The 15,268-nt window shown below is 40.7% G+C and overlaps 1 protein-coding gene across 5 annotated transcripts in view; it reads right to left on the bottom strand.

Moving 5' to 3' along the window:
- Positions 1 to 15,268, bottom strand: part of msra (methionine sulfoxide reductase A) — a 45,803-nt gene that overhangs the window by 1,907 nt on the left and 28,628 nt on the right. For 3 of the 5 annotated variants that reach the window (XM_040124453.1, XM_040124449.1, XM_040124454.1), the window contains exons 4-5: positions 14,330 to 14,434; positions 11,926 to 12,032 (exon numbers count right to left, since the gene is read on the bottom strand). In XM_040124453.1, coding sequence (XP_039980387.1) covers positions 11,926 to 12,032; positions 14,330 to 14,434 — 212 coding nt within the window. Of the gene's footprint in view, positions 1 to 172; positions 459 to 10,428; positions 10,781 to 11,925; positions 12,033 to 14,329; positions 14,435 to 15,268 lie in introns of those variants that run through there. The other 2 variants (XM_040124451.1, XM_040124450.1) reach the window with 2 other exon arrangements.

The raw sequence follows: 15,268 nt of genomic DNA, 5'->3' as shown, positions 1-15,268 counted from the left end.
TCCAGGCGCATCACAGTGCCAAGTCTCAGCTTTAATTTGAGTAGGTTTACATCAATACAGACAGAACTGTGTAGGAGACATAGCCCTTTTAACATGTCGTAACCAAAGCTTATTGGTTCAAAAGTAATTGGACAGATACACATGAGGTCAAACAAAATTTTCATTAATATTTTGTGGAAATCCTTTGCGATCAATGACTTCGTGAAGTCTTCGACCCACAGACTTCAGCAGACGCTTTTGTATCTTCCCTGCTGATGCTCCCCCAAGAGCTTCACTGCAGCCTCCTTCAGCTCTTGCTTGTTGTGGGGGCGTCTCTGCCTTTAGTTTCCACCAAGTCGAATGCTGCTCGGTCAGACTGAGATCTGGTGATTGACTCGGCCAAGTCGATGATGTTCCACCTCTTCCCCCTGAAAGGTCTTCGGATGCTTTGGCCATATACTGTATTCAAGATCCCTGTCCTGCTGAGTGATGAAATGTCGTCCAATGAGTTTTGATGCATTTGGCTGAATCTGATCACACAGAAGGCTCCTGTAAACGACAGTGCTCCTGCCAGTTCCACTGGCAGCCGTACGTGCCCGGGCCAACAGAAGCACCGCCATGTTTGACAGATGAGGTGCTGGCTTCGGGTCATGAACTGTTCCTTTTAATCTCCACAATTTCCTCTTTCCATCATTTTGACAGAGGTCTACTTTTGTCCGTAGACCTTCGTTCCAGGACTCTACCGGTTACTTTTTGTGTGTTTTTGTGAAATGCAGCCTGGCCTTTTCTGTTTTTGAGGATTACTGGGGGTTTGCATCTTGTGGTGAATCCTCCGCAGTTCTGGTCATGAGGTCTGCTCTTGGTCGTTGGCAAGGAAAGATGTCCACCTACATCCTGGAGAGCCTTCTTGACTTGCTGTACAGTCATTAAGGGGTTTTGTTCACAATGCAAATGATTTTCTGCTCGTCAACAAGACTTGTGCCACTCAGTCTACCAGGTCTTTTTCTAATTTTCCTCCAAATGCCTGCCAACTACCAGCTACCTTTGATATCTCTGTGATATAGCTTTGCTTTTTTTTCGAGCCTCATTATTATCTTCTTCACTTGCATGGTCACCTCTTTCCCCAACTCTTTAGTCAACTCTGAGCCACATGTGAGCTCTTTTGTGCACAAACTAACATTGAAGCGACACACAGCTGACCGTGAAACATTTAGTAGCCAAGTGTCCAATTATTTGGAACCCCTTGCAATGTCGGCAGTGTGTGTTAAAAGGGCAGAGACTTTGCACTTTAATGTAGTATCTATTATTTTATTTCAAATCGAATGTGCTGAAGCTCAGAGCCTGAAGAACACCTGAAGACCCACCTCATCTGATACCTGGACTGCTGTTTTTGATCCAGCCCTAATGGCAGTACCGTCAATATTGTTCCATGTTTATTCAGTTAAAATTGAATGCGTTGGCTTCGTTTACTGGCCGAGTATTCAGGTCAAACATTTAATAACTGACTGGTTCATTCAATTTTAATTACTCAACTGCAAAATAATCAAATACTATGATTCGCAGCTTAATTACATGTTTTATGTCCTGAAATTATGTGGCTTATGTGCATGCACATGAATGCACATGAATACCTAATTGGGCCTCATCTTCTTCAAAATTCTTTAAAATAACAAATAAAATCTTTTCAAATTAATCAACTCTTTCACAAGAATGGTGAAGCAACATTATCTCGATAGTAATGGAGGCATCAACAAGTCTTTAAGTTACTGCCAGCTGTTCAACATGAATGTGCGAATGTGGGAAACTTCTGTGAAATTATCTAAACTTTAGCGAAGAAGAATATTTAATAATGTCAATTATTATTACATAATATTTTATTATTATCAATTATTATACTTATATTTTACCAAAATATAACAATACTATTTTATTGTTATATTACAATATTTATTATAATAAACAAAGATTCCTAGTATTCAGAGGAATCTAATCAATTCTCTTATTTGATCATAACAGGCATCCAGCACAGATCTGATCAGCCTACTGTAAATACATAATCAGTCAAACTGCATCATATCCATCATATCACAGCGTGCACGACGCCGACTGGACCCCATACATCATCCGACCACAGGTGTCACCAGTGTTTACTTCTCTGAACACATCCATCATCAATCCCTCCACTTCTCCATGCAGCGTTTTGTTCATAAGCCAGAGATCCAGAAGTTGTCTGAAGTCATGCAGGTCTCAGGGAGCTGGCCCGGACCTGAGGCCGAGCAAGGAGCCTCTCCTCTGGGCTGAAGGTCCCACATGGCTCTGGGGACATGGGGACTCTACAGGCTGCACGGTTTTAACAAAATGGGATTTTCAAAGCTTTGTAGATGTTTTGATTTAAGTTCTCGTCAACCTTCTGAGCTGATTTCATGATCATCCGGTCTAAATTTTATTGTGGGCTATTTGTCGTTCCCTTTACTCTTTTTACTTTTACTCTTCTGGACTTTATGTGTATGTTTGCCAGAATAATTACTGTGTTGTACTTTCTGTGGAGACTTGATGTTGATCTTTCGCTTGTCATGCTCCCCGACATGAGGGACGATGTAACTGATTTCGCAGTTAGTCCTCGGTTTTGTGAACAATGGTTTCTTGTTACTGTACTAAATCATTTAGCAGCGTGGCTTTAGCGCGGTTAGAGGGTCGGTCTGTCGGTCCACCGCTTCGGCCCACACTGGAATATCTCGACAACTATTACATGGATTGTAACTCATTTTGGTGGGCCCCTTGGTTTTCCTCTAGCGCCCCCTTGAGATTGACATTTTTGATTTTGACAGAGTGGATTGCCATGAAATTTTGTGAACACATTCATGATCCCCTCAGGATGAATTGTAATAACTCTGGTGATCCTCTGACTTTTCATCTATTACCACGATTATGTCAAATTTCCTGCAAAAATAATGACGATGGGAAACTTAGACTGTCAACAAGGTAACATTATACCTGTTAAACATCATGTTAGCATTGTCCTTGGGAGCATGTCAGCATGCTAATGTTAGCATTTAGCTCGCAGAGCCGCTAGCATGACGGTAAACTCTTTGTCTTGTCAAAACACGTTCACTGTTGTTTATAGTTACTTACCCTTTTTCTTATATGTAAATCGCTGTAATTGAATTAGCTGTTTACCACATCCTCTGTTCACAGTTTCAAAGTTGAGTCCAGTATAAACCTCAAAGGCCAAAGAGTCACTGAAAGCCATTGGAATATAGGTGTAGCCTCAATGCTACACATTTTTATCTTTTATTACATCTCAGGAAGAACAGGACTGAGAAATGTTTTAAACGGCGACAAAAGAGTAAACAGTATTAATAATAAAAAAGTGAGAAATTGTATGACTGTCGACAGCTATACGACTCTATAGATCCAGTGCAGAAAAGACAAATATGGCAAAGCACAACAGTATGAAAGTAGATATGAATATAGCAAAAAGTGCGATAACATCATTTTGCAGGGAGGTTTAATGTTAAACGGTACAAACTTGCACTTGCAGTATGACTGGAATGGACTCCTGGGGGAAATACTAAAAAGTTCTTTGTTTATTTATAGTAAAAAGACAATCAGACCTAAAGCTGTGCTCCGTAATTTCACACATTGGTGCCTCTAATAGTTAGTGAGAGGTAGCTGTTAGAAAAACCATTTCAACTTCATTGACGTCAGCACACGGAAGTTGTTAAAGAAGATGTCAGCAAGCAAACCCAGCGGGTCTGTGATGCTTTTGCAGCAGAAAATACCAAAGAGACGAGAGAGACAAGCGATCTAACGTTTGCGAGATCGGCTTTTAATGGACAGAGTGTTTGCTCCCTGCTGTTTGATTCATCAGCTCCTGTGAAATTTTCCCACCATGACTGAACTGACGCCACAATTTAATTTGAGTAAGCAGGGTGGAGGTACAACACAACAGTTAGTCAGAATGGGATTCTCTTTTCTGTTGCAGCTGCACTTTGTGATTCAGGCTGGAGAGATGGATTTTTAGATACAGGGGGCAGGTTTATTTATACAGTACCCTTCAAAGACAAAAGAAAAGAGAGAAAATCGTTTAACAGAAAAAAGGAGAATATAAAAGAACTTAAAACAGAACTAAATAAAATAAAATAAAAATAGATCTAGGCAAAGAAATAAAGTAATACTAAAGTGCAGAAATAAATAGCCCTAAAGACGAAGGTTTTTAGCCTTAATTTAAAACTATTTAGATTTTGAGCAGACCTTGACTGTTCTGTTAGTTTTTTTCCAGATATCTGGATTGCAGAAATTAAAAGCTGCTTCACCGTATTTTATATTAACCTCCTGAACAGATATCAAATTTGTACCCAAGGGCCCGAGAGGTTTGGAGAGTTTGTGACCATTTAAACCAGCGCTTTAAAAACAAGTACGAATATTTTAGAATCAGTGTTTCCCCAAACACTGGTTTATTTGTAGCTGCCCGCCACGTTATCAGAGAGAGGATGCTGCTAAGTGTGCCGGGACTGAACTCAACGGACAATCACAAGATGGAACAATATGTTGTTATTTGTTTGACACAACATGAAGCAATGGAGCTGTGTATATTGTTCTGTTATTGATTTGTCAAAAAAAACTACGTGGCGATTAAAATATTAGCAGTGGAGCACTTTATATACAGTATTATTTAATAATTAATTTAAGAAAGCCCCCCGCCCCAACTGTCAGCTGCTAATCTATTTCTGTGGGAAACACTGAGACTCAACCCTTTTGACACCCAAGTTGCCCATGCTAAGATGTGAGGACTTGAGTAATGCGCGTTGTTACTCTACGTGCAGGTATTTGCAGGAAAAAATGCACCGCAAACCGCAGCCTTCAGCAGTCACTGAATTTCACTTGAATTTTGGAATCAGCATTACCGCGCTGTTTCAGAGTTGGCTGTGATTTGCTACTTGCATCACTGAGGCGCGACAGAGAAGAAAAAACTGGGAAAGGATTTTTTCTTTTCAGCCACAAGTAACAATGCCAGTAAAAGCAGCTCAACTTTGCAAGGCCAAGCCTGTTAAATAGGAGTCAATGATAGCTTCGACTTGCAGTCTGTGATAAGTTTCATCCACAATGTGTGCAGGAATAATGCCCCATTCACATACCCGGACCCAAAACCTATTACTGCGATAGGCTGCTACCCATTGTTAATGGGACCTGGAATTGCAGCACGCTGAACTAGACGGATTTAAAAAGGCGCCCGGCGGCACAACAGAGGAAAGTTGAGAAAAGCTCAACTCAATGCAAATGTCCTCTGGCGCACTGTGAGCGACAACCAGGCGATAGCCAATCACTCTCGTTTTGACTCCCACAGAAACTGAAGCACAGAGCTGTTTACTACTCTGCTCCACGAGAGCAGCTGGGATCCCTTCCAGCGCAGATACAGGACCACAGTGCCGGTACAACACGTACTGCAAAGACAACTGCAAACAAAGATATCCTGTACTCTGGAAACAAAGTGTGCGGCAGAAAATTAACTTCCTAGTGTGTGGTACGGCCGCTATGTCAGAAAACTGCTGTCAAGTCAGAGCCGAGTATGTAAATTACCTGCTCAACGCAATACACCCTCCAAACTACAGATGTATCAGAGGCCAGAGACTGCCCGCTACGGTGTATCTCTATGTGACCGCAGCTTTTGGCTGGTGTTTTGATTCTCTGGAAGTAGACTTAAATGTAAGTCACACAGGCTCATAGAGAAGCTGAAACTCATGTCCATGAAACTTATTTTTAGAACAGGAAACGTGTTCAAACCAGAGAAGAAAAAAACGCGTCACCACAGAAAGAAACAGCCACGCAAAAGTCTCTGATTGACTCAGTCTTGTTACGTATGTCCCAGCCTTAAAGCGCTGCCCTCTGAATGAGCTGCAGCTGTCTAATCACATCTTTTGGAGGTCTTGTGGCTGACTATAAAACTCTTGTTTGTACTGTGAATATTCCACAAAAAGTAAAATATAAACACATCCACGAAAATGTCTTAAACTACTGTTGCAGCACAATCTACTTCTCAACTATGGATTTGAAGGTTCCGCATGTTTCCGTATGTTTTCAACACTCAGGGTGTCTGCACGGCGACGTTAAACACTTCTTGTTGTCTACAACCTACGCAACTCTGAACCCCCGTCGGAAGTAGCGCATACATTATAGTGATTAATTAGCAAAATGAGATCATTATAGTTTGGTAAGCACAAAAACAGATAGACGTCGAAGAATTCTATGGGTGTTTTGATACGTTCTGACACGTTATTTTTCTGGGTCGCCATTGAAAACCGTTGTAATGGCTCTGAACCCAAGATGACAGCTTCTCTCCTCCAACAATCTCTTCACTTTTCAAGCCTACATGAGGGGAGTATTTTATACTAAAAACATTTTGGTGGACTATTCTTTTAAGATAATGAATACAAGAACAAAACATTGGCAACAGACAGGTTTAAATTAAAAATATGAGCACTGAAATCAATTCAACACTACCCTTTGGTACCCAAAATGGCTGCATTATACTGGTCTAATGCCATCCTCAACCATCCTCCCTGCCTTTTCAGTGTTTCAGTGCGTTTGTTTGGGCTGGTCCTTCTGCTGTGTTAGCAGCCTGCTATAAATGCATAATTCACATCCATTAATTTGCATGTCAGAGAAGTAGATTGCTCATTTGGAATGCAAATACCTTGACTGCTCTGGTAAAGCAGGGAAACGTGAACAACACTGATAAGCACCCACGAGACAGAGAGGAATGAAAAAATGGAATGAAAAAGGTGAAGCTGGCCTGTTAAAAGCGCCAGAGAGGGATTTCATAGACAAAGAAGAAAGAGAAAGAGAAGTAAAAGGGAAGAAAAGCAACTGTTTGGTGTTTAGGAGTAGATGTATGAATGTTCATGAAAGGAAAATGTAGCCAGAGAGGTGTATCAAGAGAGAGAGAGATGCCAGAACAATGAGTACACACGGCTTTAGCACCCATGCTTGCACCCACTGAGCGAGCGCACATTATTGCATAAAGCCAGCATACAAGCACACACACACACACACACACACACACACACACACACACACACACACACTATATAACCACTTCCACCTGCCATTTTAGATGCAGTGCACACCCTAATGATGGGTAGGAGGCAGGAGAAGAAAAGGGAGGCTCCTTTCATGCTGCAGACAACCGCCAGCCGCCTGCAAGGTAATTATCTGCAGTGCTGTTGTACCTTACACACACACACAGAAACACAAACACACATATACACACCAAATTCCCCCATCATTCTCTGCGTGAACAATACAATCAAGCCAGGCGGCGAAGCGAACATGGTCAATACCCTGACACCAAATTAACCACACTATTCTCTCTTTTTCACCTTCCAATCCCTCTTTATCTCCACTCCTCACCTCCTAAACTTTTTCTCCTCTTCCAACTGTGTTTCGCTTTTCCCTCTTTTCCCCATCTACATTTTTTATCTTTGCATCTATGAAACGTGACTGGAAAAAGAAGACTCTGAGGATCAGAGTGGATATTAATAAGAATTCAGGAAGTGTCTGGTCGGCGTGTCCTGGGAAAATCCTCTGTGCTGCGATGCATTTTACATTCTCAGTTTGTTTGGAAAGAACAATACGAAGTGGGCAGTTAGCACGAGCGGCCACAGCCACTGTGGATGCAGAGACAAAGAAAAGAAAGCCATGAAGGTTTCATCAACAAGAGAGACTACACCCAAGATTTTTGGGAGCAAAAACTAATTAATATTTTAAACATGGGACTGTGCAAATGCAGGCAAAGTCAAAGTAGGAGGTGAACGCAGGGAAAAAATGTGTCTACTCTCAACAGAAAAAAAAAACAACAAAATACTAAATTATTGAAATTTCCTCATCTTTTCTGGCACGAAAATGCTCATATTTGTGCAAAACTTCAGATACAGCGGCCCTCTGACCAAAAATTAAGTTAAAAACATAAAAAAATGAATCAAAACATAATGCGAACAAACCCTAACAGTCAGTGTATGCATATGTGTGTGTGTTTGTTGGAGTGTGTGTGTTAGTTTTGCAACTGAAGCGATTTTTTATGGAGGACAGATTTAAGGCCCAGATGGTTTGGCATGGAGTGTGTTTGCTATAGGCCAACTGCTCTCACACACACACACACACACACACACACACACACACACACACACACACACACACACACACACACACACACACACACACACACACACACACACGCGCACGCACACACAGACACACACAGACACACACACACACACACACACACAGGCGCACACACACACATACACACACACAGATGGGAGAGGGTGGGGGAGGCAATCTGGTGAGAAAAAAATGAGAGAGGAAGCAAAACCTAGAGAGATATTGATGGAGAGATGTGGTGGTTCGATGAGGAGAATCTATCTATCCATTTACTCGTCTGTCAATGGGATGAAAACCGCAGTTTAAAGACAGATAGAAATTGTGAGCATCTGTCCATCTATGGCCATTATGGATAAAAGCTTCTGGCAATTACTAATCAGAAACACACACACACAGATACACACACACACACACACACACATACAGACCAATGGGTATATGGGTCTCGCTGCATTGAAAAAAAAAAAAGAAAAAAAGAAAAAAAAGAAATCAAAAACGATGCTGTTCTATTAGCAGCTGTAGAAATTTAATTCTCCCTCAAAGGTATACAAACAATTATATGGTGCTAAAACTGTCCTTTTATTAACAACAATAAAAGTGTAAAGATATATAGACAGACAACAATGTTCACAATGCCTCACGGTACAAAAAGTGACCGCGGGATGACATGAAACAGCCCATCATGGTGTCACCATTTTTAAAAGCACCCATCCTCTGAGGAGCAGGAAATGTGCTGAGCATATGTCGATGCAAATGTCGAGACTGTGAACATCCACCTTAAATTCCACGGTGATCTCGCTGTTTTTATTTTTAATGTTTATTGTTGACAAATTGATTGACTTGATCAGGAAAGGTTTCAGGCTTTCAGGCTTTTTGCCAAAATTACAGGGACCTTAAAAATCCCTTACATGGACATCCAGCCATTACTGGCAGCACGCTGACGTTTTGTGTATAAAGTTTGTACTTTAAAAAGCTGGCTGAGTGTCCAAAATGGGAATGGTCCTGTGCTCAGAAAATTTACAGGCAATTTATACATTTTAAATTTTCTCTTGATACTGTTGTCGTGTTCATTTCGTGTCTTTTCATTCAGCATTGTGTTTTGTCAGGTGTTACTGTTTGTGTAATGTTTTATAAAAGTGCACACAACAGAACATATTCAACTTGCCATAACTCAACATACTCACCGCAAAAATATCCTCATCCTTGTTTGCAACTAAGGACTTTCTCTGGGTTTTAACCAACATGTAATTTAAGAGCTTTACTTCAGTACAATGTCGGATATTCCTTGATAAGGATATACAGTATAAAATGCAGTGAAAAGAAGTTAATACTGTTACTTTTTATTTCAAAAATTAAAAAATAGAAAAAAAAGTAAACAATATTTGTTGCGTTGTGCAAAAGTTTGGGCACTCTACTTCATCAGTAGTTAGTAACTCCCCCGTTGGCAGATGTCCCAGCTTGCAAATGCTTTTTGTATTTAGCTAAATGTCTTTTCCTGCAGATCACTTCAAGTTCTGGGCTATTTTTAACCCATCCTGCACACACAGCATGTTTAAGATCTACCCACAGATGTTGAATATAGGGGCCTGTAAGGGGCCTTCCAAAAGCTCCAGCTTGTGTTTCCTGATGCAGTACATGTTGGATTCTGGTCTGCTTTGGATCATTCTGAGGTCTGCTTTGTTTTATGCGCCAGCCTCTTTTCACTTTCTTAATTTACCTGACTGACTGCATCACATTTGGATCAGGAATTTGCTGATATTTGGTAGAAACCATTCTTCCCTCTACCTATGCAATGTTTCCCGTGCCACTGACTGTCACACAACCCCAAGGCACAAAATTTCCACCAACATGCTTAACAGCTGATAAGGAGATTCTTTTTCATCAGCTGCTTCTTTTTTCTCCTCCACAACACTTGCATAACAGTGAATATAATACAAACAAAAAATGTAACCCAGACACAATCATTGGCACCTTTCAGCCTTCAAACATTTCTTGTAGCCATCTGGAAGCTTCTTGCACCTGTCTGCTGGTAGTTTCTTCCATTGCTATGCGTCTGAGCTCTACTAACCCATTATTTTGTGCTGCTGGATGTGTGCTTTGGGTTGTTGTCCTGCTGAAAAAAACCCAAGACCTTCACCTCACACCTAGTTTTCTGACGCTGGGTAAAACATTTAGCTGATTTCATCATTCCTTTGATACATTCAATGCCTCCGGTATCAGTGGCAGCAAAGCAGCCCCACAGCATGATGTGAAAGTTTTTACAAACATTAGTCCTGCATTTTTGTTCCTCTCTTTCAGTAGTGGTGCCCTCCTTGGCCTTCGCCAATGGGGCCCTACTTGGTTTAGTGTGCGGCGTATGGTACGGGCCGAAACAACTAGTCCATTGCTCCAGGTCAACCTGAAGCTCTTTAGACGTCTTGCGTGGTGATTTTCGCTATAATCCACATCAACTCTCTTTATGTTTCGTCTTAGCACCACGTCCTGGAAGCGTCTTAACAGTATTTTGGCTGTGAAACTACTTGATAACATTACGGACTGCTGAAACAGGGATCTCAGGATCTTTGTTGATTGCCTTGAAGCCTTTGGAATTGTTGTGTTTTTTGATAATAGCAGTTCTGATGCTTTCAGACAGCTCACTTGTCTTCGCCATTGTGGAAAAGAAAGTGGAAACAATCAGCCCCTTTTTATGCAGTAAAACCACCCTTCATAGGTTAATTCAGGTCACATGAACACTGAAAATTAAGTAAAGGTGAGTCTTATTTATATTTTCTTTTCTTTGAGGAACTAATTTAGATTCATCAAAGGGGTGCCAATAATTTTGGCCGGTGCAAATTTTGATTCATTTGCATTTCTTTCTGAAGGTATTCTGAATTATGTACTTGAAATTCAGGGGTGCCCATAATTTTAACCATGACTGTATAAGTCTTTGCATCTCCATTAGTTAACATTTATTTCAATTCCCCATTCCCTTCATTCTCCACTCCTCAGCATATTCCCCATCCACACTGTTGTCTTGGTCTCTTTACTAAGTTATTAATTAATGTTCCCACATATTCACTCCTTTTTCCGGTTGGACAAGTTTGTCTGCTATACAAGTTATATATGTATAACTGTAACCATTAGGACGACCCAATGACATGTCTAACGAAAACTGCGGTAATGCTTTATAGTTGCATATCCTTTAACATGCTTGAACCTAGGAACTAGGACCTTGCGACCGAGACTCTAAGAGACAAATCCTTCTGAGAGAAACAAGGTTTTAGATAGAAAAGGAGGGATGAACAAGGGTGAGAAATAGAGAGGAAAGGGGACTCTAATGAAGACCAGATTATACTAGAACAGAATAGAAAGGAATAGAATAGAATAGAGTAACCTCTTTCTCGTCAGTTTCCATGGCAACAAGCGCTGTTGGTGGGATGGTGGTGCAGAAGTCTCAGCAGGAGACAGTTCAAGAGAGGGAGTGTGTGAACATCTATTGTGCATGTTCACTTTAGAAAAGCACATGGGTATACTGTATATGGCGAATGTTACATGCACACACAGACAGATCCATTATACTTCAGCATTCATATGCTGCCGTCAAAAGAGTCTGAGCGTTTCTGACACAGAATGAAGGAATGAAGGATGTGCAGCAGAGGGAGATGCTTGGAAATGGAATCAGAGAAAGAAGAAAGGACGGAGAAGGAGAGAAGAGACCGTTTAAATACAAGGAGAAAAGGGGAGATTGGACAGGAGACTGGACGATGATAGAGTGATTAGAAAAATGAAAGATTTTTAGACGTTTACCTTCTGGTACTGATCTTTGGAGGCCAAAGCTTCCTCGAGCTGCTGCTTTGTGTAGGTGTAGATGGCAGAGCGGTACGTCGTCCCGATATCGTTACCCTGACGCATCCCTGAACACACACACACACACACACACAAACACAAATAAAATGTGAAAAACAAGATTTGAGGAATTCAGCTGACATGTTGTGCCTTCATCCTGGCAGAGAGAACATCACATCATCTGAAAACAACAGCTGCCAGCATTTCCAAAAATATGACTCCTCTGTCTTGGCAGGACTGAACAATGTTTTTTTTTACTGTGATCTGCTCATTTCGTCACGTATCTTTTCATCATTTCTGTGTCAGCTTGTCAGCCTGTCAACCACAATGTTTGGTTAGCTCTTAGGTTTTAGCCATGCCGGTGTGTGTGTGTGTGTGTGTGTGAGTCTGGGGATGACAGTGTGTGTGGCGGTCAATCTGTCAATCCCACACTTCTGTCGAGTGAAATATTTCTGATACAGACATTTATGACACCCACAGTACAAATCCCAATGACTCTGGTGAAGTTGTGAATTTTGATCTTGTGTGACATATGGGTTGAAATTTCCACATTCCACCTCATGACAGGATACCACTGAATCTACTAACAGAATACATTTCTAATACATTTTAAACTGTGTCTTGGTTTCTTGCACAGCTTAGCATTTCATTTTTTTTTTCTTCTTTTTTTTGTTTTTGTTTTTTTTTTTTTTTGCTTTTATCATACACATACATTTAAAATCTATATCTCTATCAGTAAGAGTGGACAAGGAAGTGGACTTGCTTATACTCTTGAGGATGTTCATAAGAAAAAGAAAAAAAAAAAAAGTGAAACATCCTCAAGAATCTAAACTCCAGTTGCCCTTGACTTAGCACTTCTAGATCTTAAATCTTCAGAGACGTATGTAATGTAACACGCTAATTTGTCCGAACTAACATGCTGACTGTATGTTAAGTTTGTGCCTCTCATGTATTAGCATACATCTGGGTCAGAGAGTTACCCCTCATTTTCATTTAGACACCTCGGAGACTCTTCAAACCATCCGAAAGTTTTAAAAGTTTTTCTTATCGCATAATAGCCGACGTTAGCCTTAACAGCTGTTTAATTACCAGTCTGGAAGAACAGTGCGACTTCAGCATCAAACTTCATTCCTTTACTCACCAAGAGCTGTCTCCAGTGGTGTAAAGCAACGCAAATGCTAACTCTTGTTTTGCTTCAACTTCTATCACTTCTTTTCTTATACTGAAGTTAGCATGCTAACCACCTAGCCCCGTCCCAGCCGCCCCGTCTCGTCATTTTCCGATAGTAAGTCACTGTAGCCTCCAGTCTGCCGTCGGTCCAACACGAGAGGATGAAGAGGCATTGTCTTCTAACCTCTTGTCTTGTAAACTGAACGACGGATGAAGCCCTTGGTAAGTAAAGAGCTGTTAATGCTAACATTGGCTATGTAAGGATATCAAAAACTTACATAAAGCACACCTTTTGCCTATTTCCCAAGCCGTGACTCCATTTCCTACCCAGGTAGCCGACAGACTGCCATCTGTGTTTTGATTCAGAAATAGAGGCACAACTTGGTAAAAAGACTTAAAAATCTTTTTTACCATTTGGACCAGGGAATATTATTCCATCAACTCTGCGACTCAAATACATGCTAACACATGAATAAAGATAGCTTTCTAACAGGCTGCCATTGGGGTTCGATGTAAAGCACAGCTGCGACCTAAACTGCAGTTGAGGCTGACAAAGTACCACTAAGACTGATAAAAGTTGAGCCAAGTCAGAGAATTCAGAGCTGAATCTGTCAAGATGAGTCTGTCATGTCCTAAAATGGCCACCGTGCAAAGACGTTTTTGTATCAAAACATGCATTTGTGATACATCAGGTAAAAACTTATGTAAAGTTTTTCTTCTGGTGCCACTTTTAAGCCAAACTTTACATAGTTTTCCCACTAGTGATAAATAACAACATTTTCTCTTCATTTTTCTCCCATCCAACTACAAGCTTGTTTTTCTGGTGTGTAGTGAGCATTGCAGCCTCACCGCCTGCAGAGCAACAGACTATTTATCTCAATCTCCTAAAGATTTCCCTCAGGGGTGTTGTAAGAAATGCATCAGATGAGGTAAAATATTGATGATTTATTATGCTGCAAGAAAATTTTGGTGAAGCTGCCAGTGCAACACTGTTCTTACTCAGGTTAATGAAATCTGGATTGCCATTCAGACTGTCAGTGTAAGACCATAAGGGACAAATATATTTATAGTTTTACCTGTCTCAAAGTACTCAGCAAGCACATTTTCATTCTGTTTATCATTAAAAAAAGAAAAGTTTCTGTTCTCCTCTAGGGGTTTACTGTAGTTCTGAGTGTGGCTGTGGATGAGGCTCTACCTTGAGTTGGGTCGTGGCTTTCCCAGAACACTTTTAGCAGGTTGGGGAAGCTGGTCTGGTCTGGATGGAAGACAACTCTCACAACCTCCGTGTGGCCTGTCCTACCTGCAAAATATAACATTTGTTAGATTATGTGTTTAAATCATAGAGAGAGACCACAGAGTTCATGTCACTCTTATCAATGTCTCTTTTATCACAAATGTTTGGGGGCCCTCCCATTCACAGCTTGAAAACATTTCACTATTATAAATATTTTAATTTGATATGATTGAAAGCCCTGGAAGAAGTAGATGGGCCTTGGGTTAAGACTGCTATTCCCAAGGTCAAGATTGAATGGCCCAAAGTCAAAATACTTGGGAGTATTTTGGAATATTTTGGAACTCAGTCAAAATGAAAACACCTGAGGAGCATACAAAACTCCTCAAAAAACAGGTACTGTCTTTAAAAAGCCTATTTCATTTCAAGGCTAATTTTAATTTTCAACTATATCAATGACTTTTGCAGACAGACAGCAGCTGGTGTTGGTAATGAGTATGACCCATTACGTTGCACTTCATCTTCCACCTGCCTCTCCTCCTACTACCAGTCCTGTCTCACTCTCTCTCTCTCTCTCTCTCTGTCATATTACTTTTTTAATATCAGGAGTTATGGATTCCTATGGTAGTTATTGGCGAACAGAGACAAAGTAGCGATCGATATTAAATTAATGCCTCGCCAGGCCGATCTCGCAGGAGTAAATTCCTCTTGGACAGGATGAGAAATAAACTGATGGTTGGAACCAGAATAGAAACTAAAGCTAAAGAGCGCTTCTCTCGACTTAAGGCTGGTTTATACTGCTGTGTAGGATTGACGCTGTAGGTATGGCGTAAAAAAAACAAAAACAAAACAAAAACTGGCCTTTAATGTACATTTAGCTGCAAAATTTTCATACATTCTCAT

Source organism: Xiphias gladius, chromosome 4 (assembly GCF_016859285.1).
Source record: "Xiphias gladius isolate SHS-SW01 ecotype Sanya breed wild chromosome 4, ASM1685928v1, whole genome shotgun sequence".
Lineage (NCBI taxonomy): Eukaryota > Metazoa > Chordata > Actinopteri > Istiophoriformes > Xiphiidae > Xiphias > Xiphias gladius.
The sequence above is the reverse complement of the archived record's forward strand: the minus strand, read 5'-3'. Positions and strand labels throughout refer to the sequence as shown.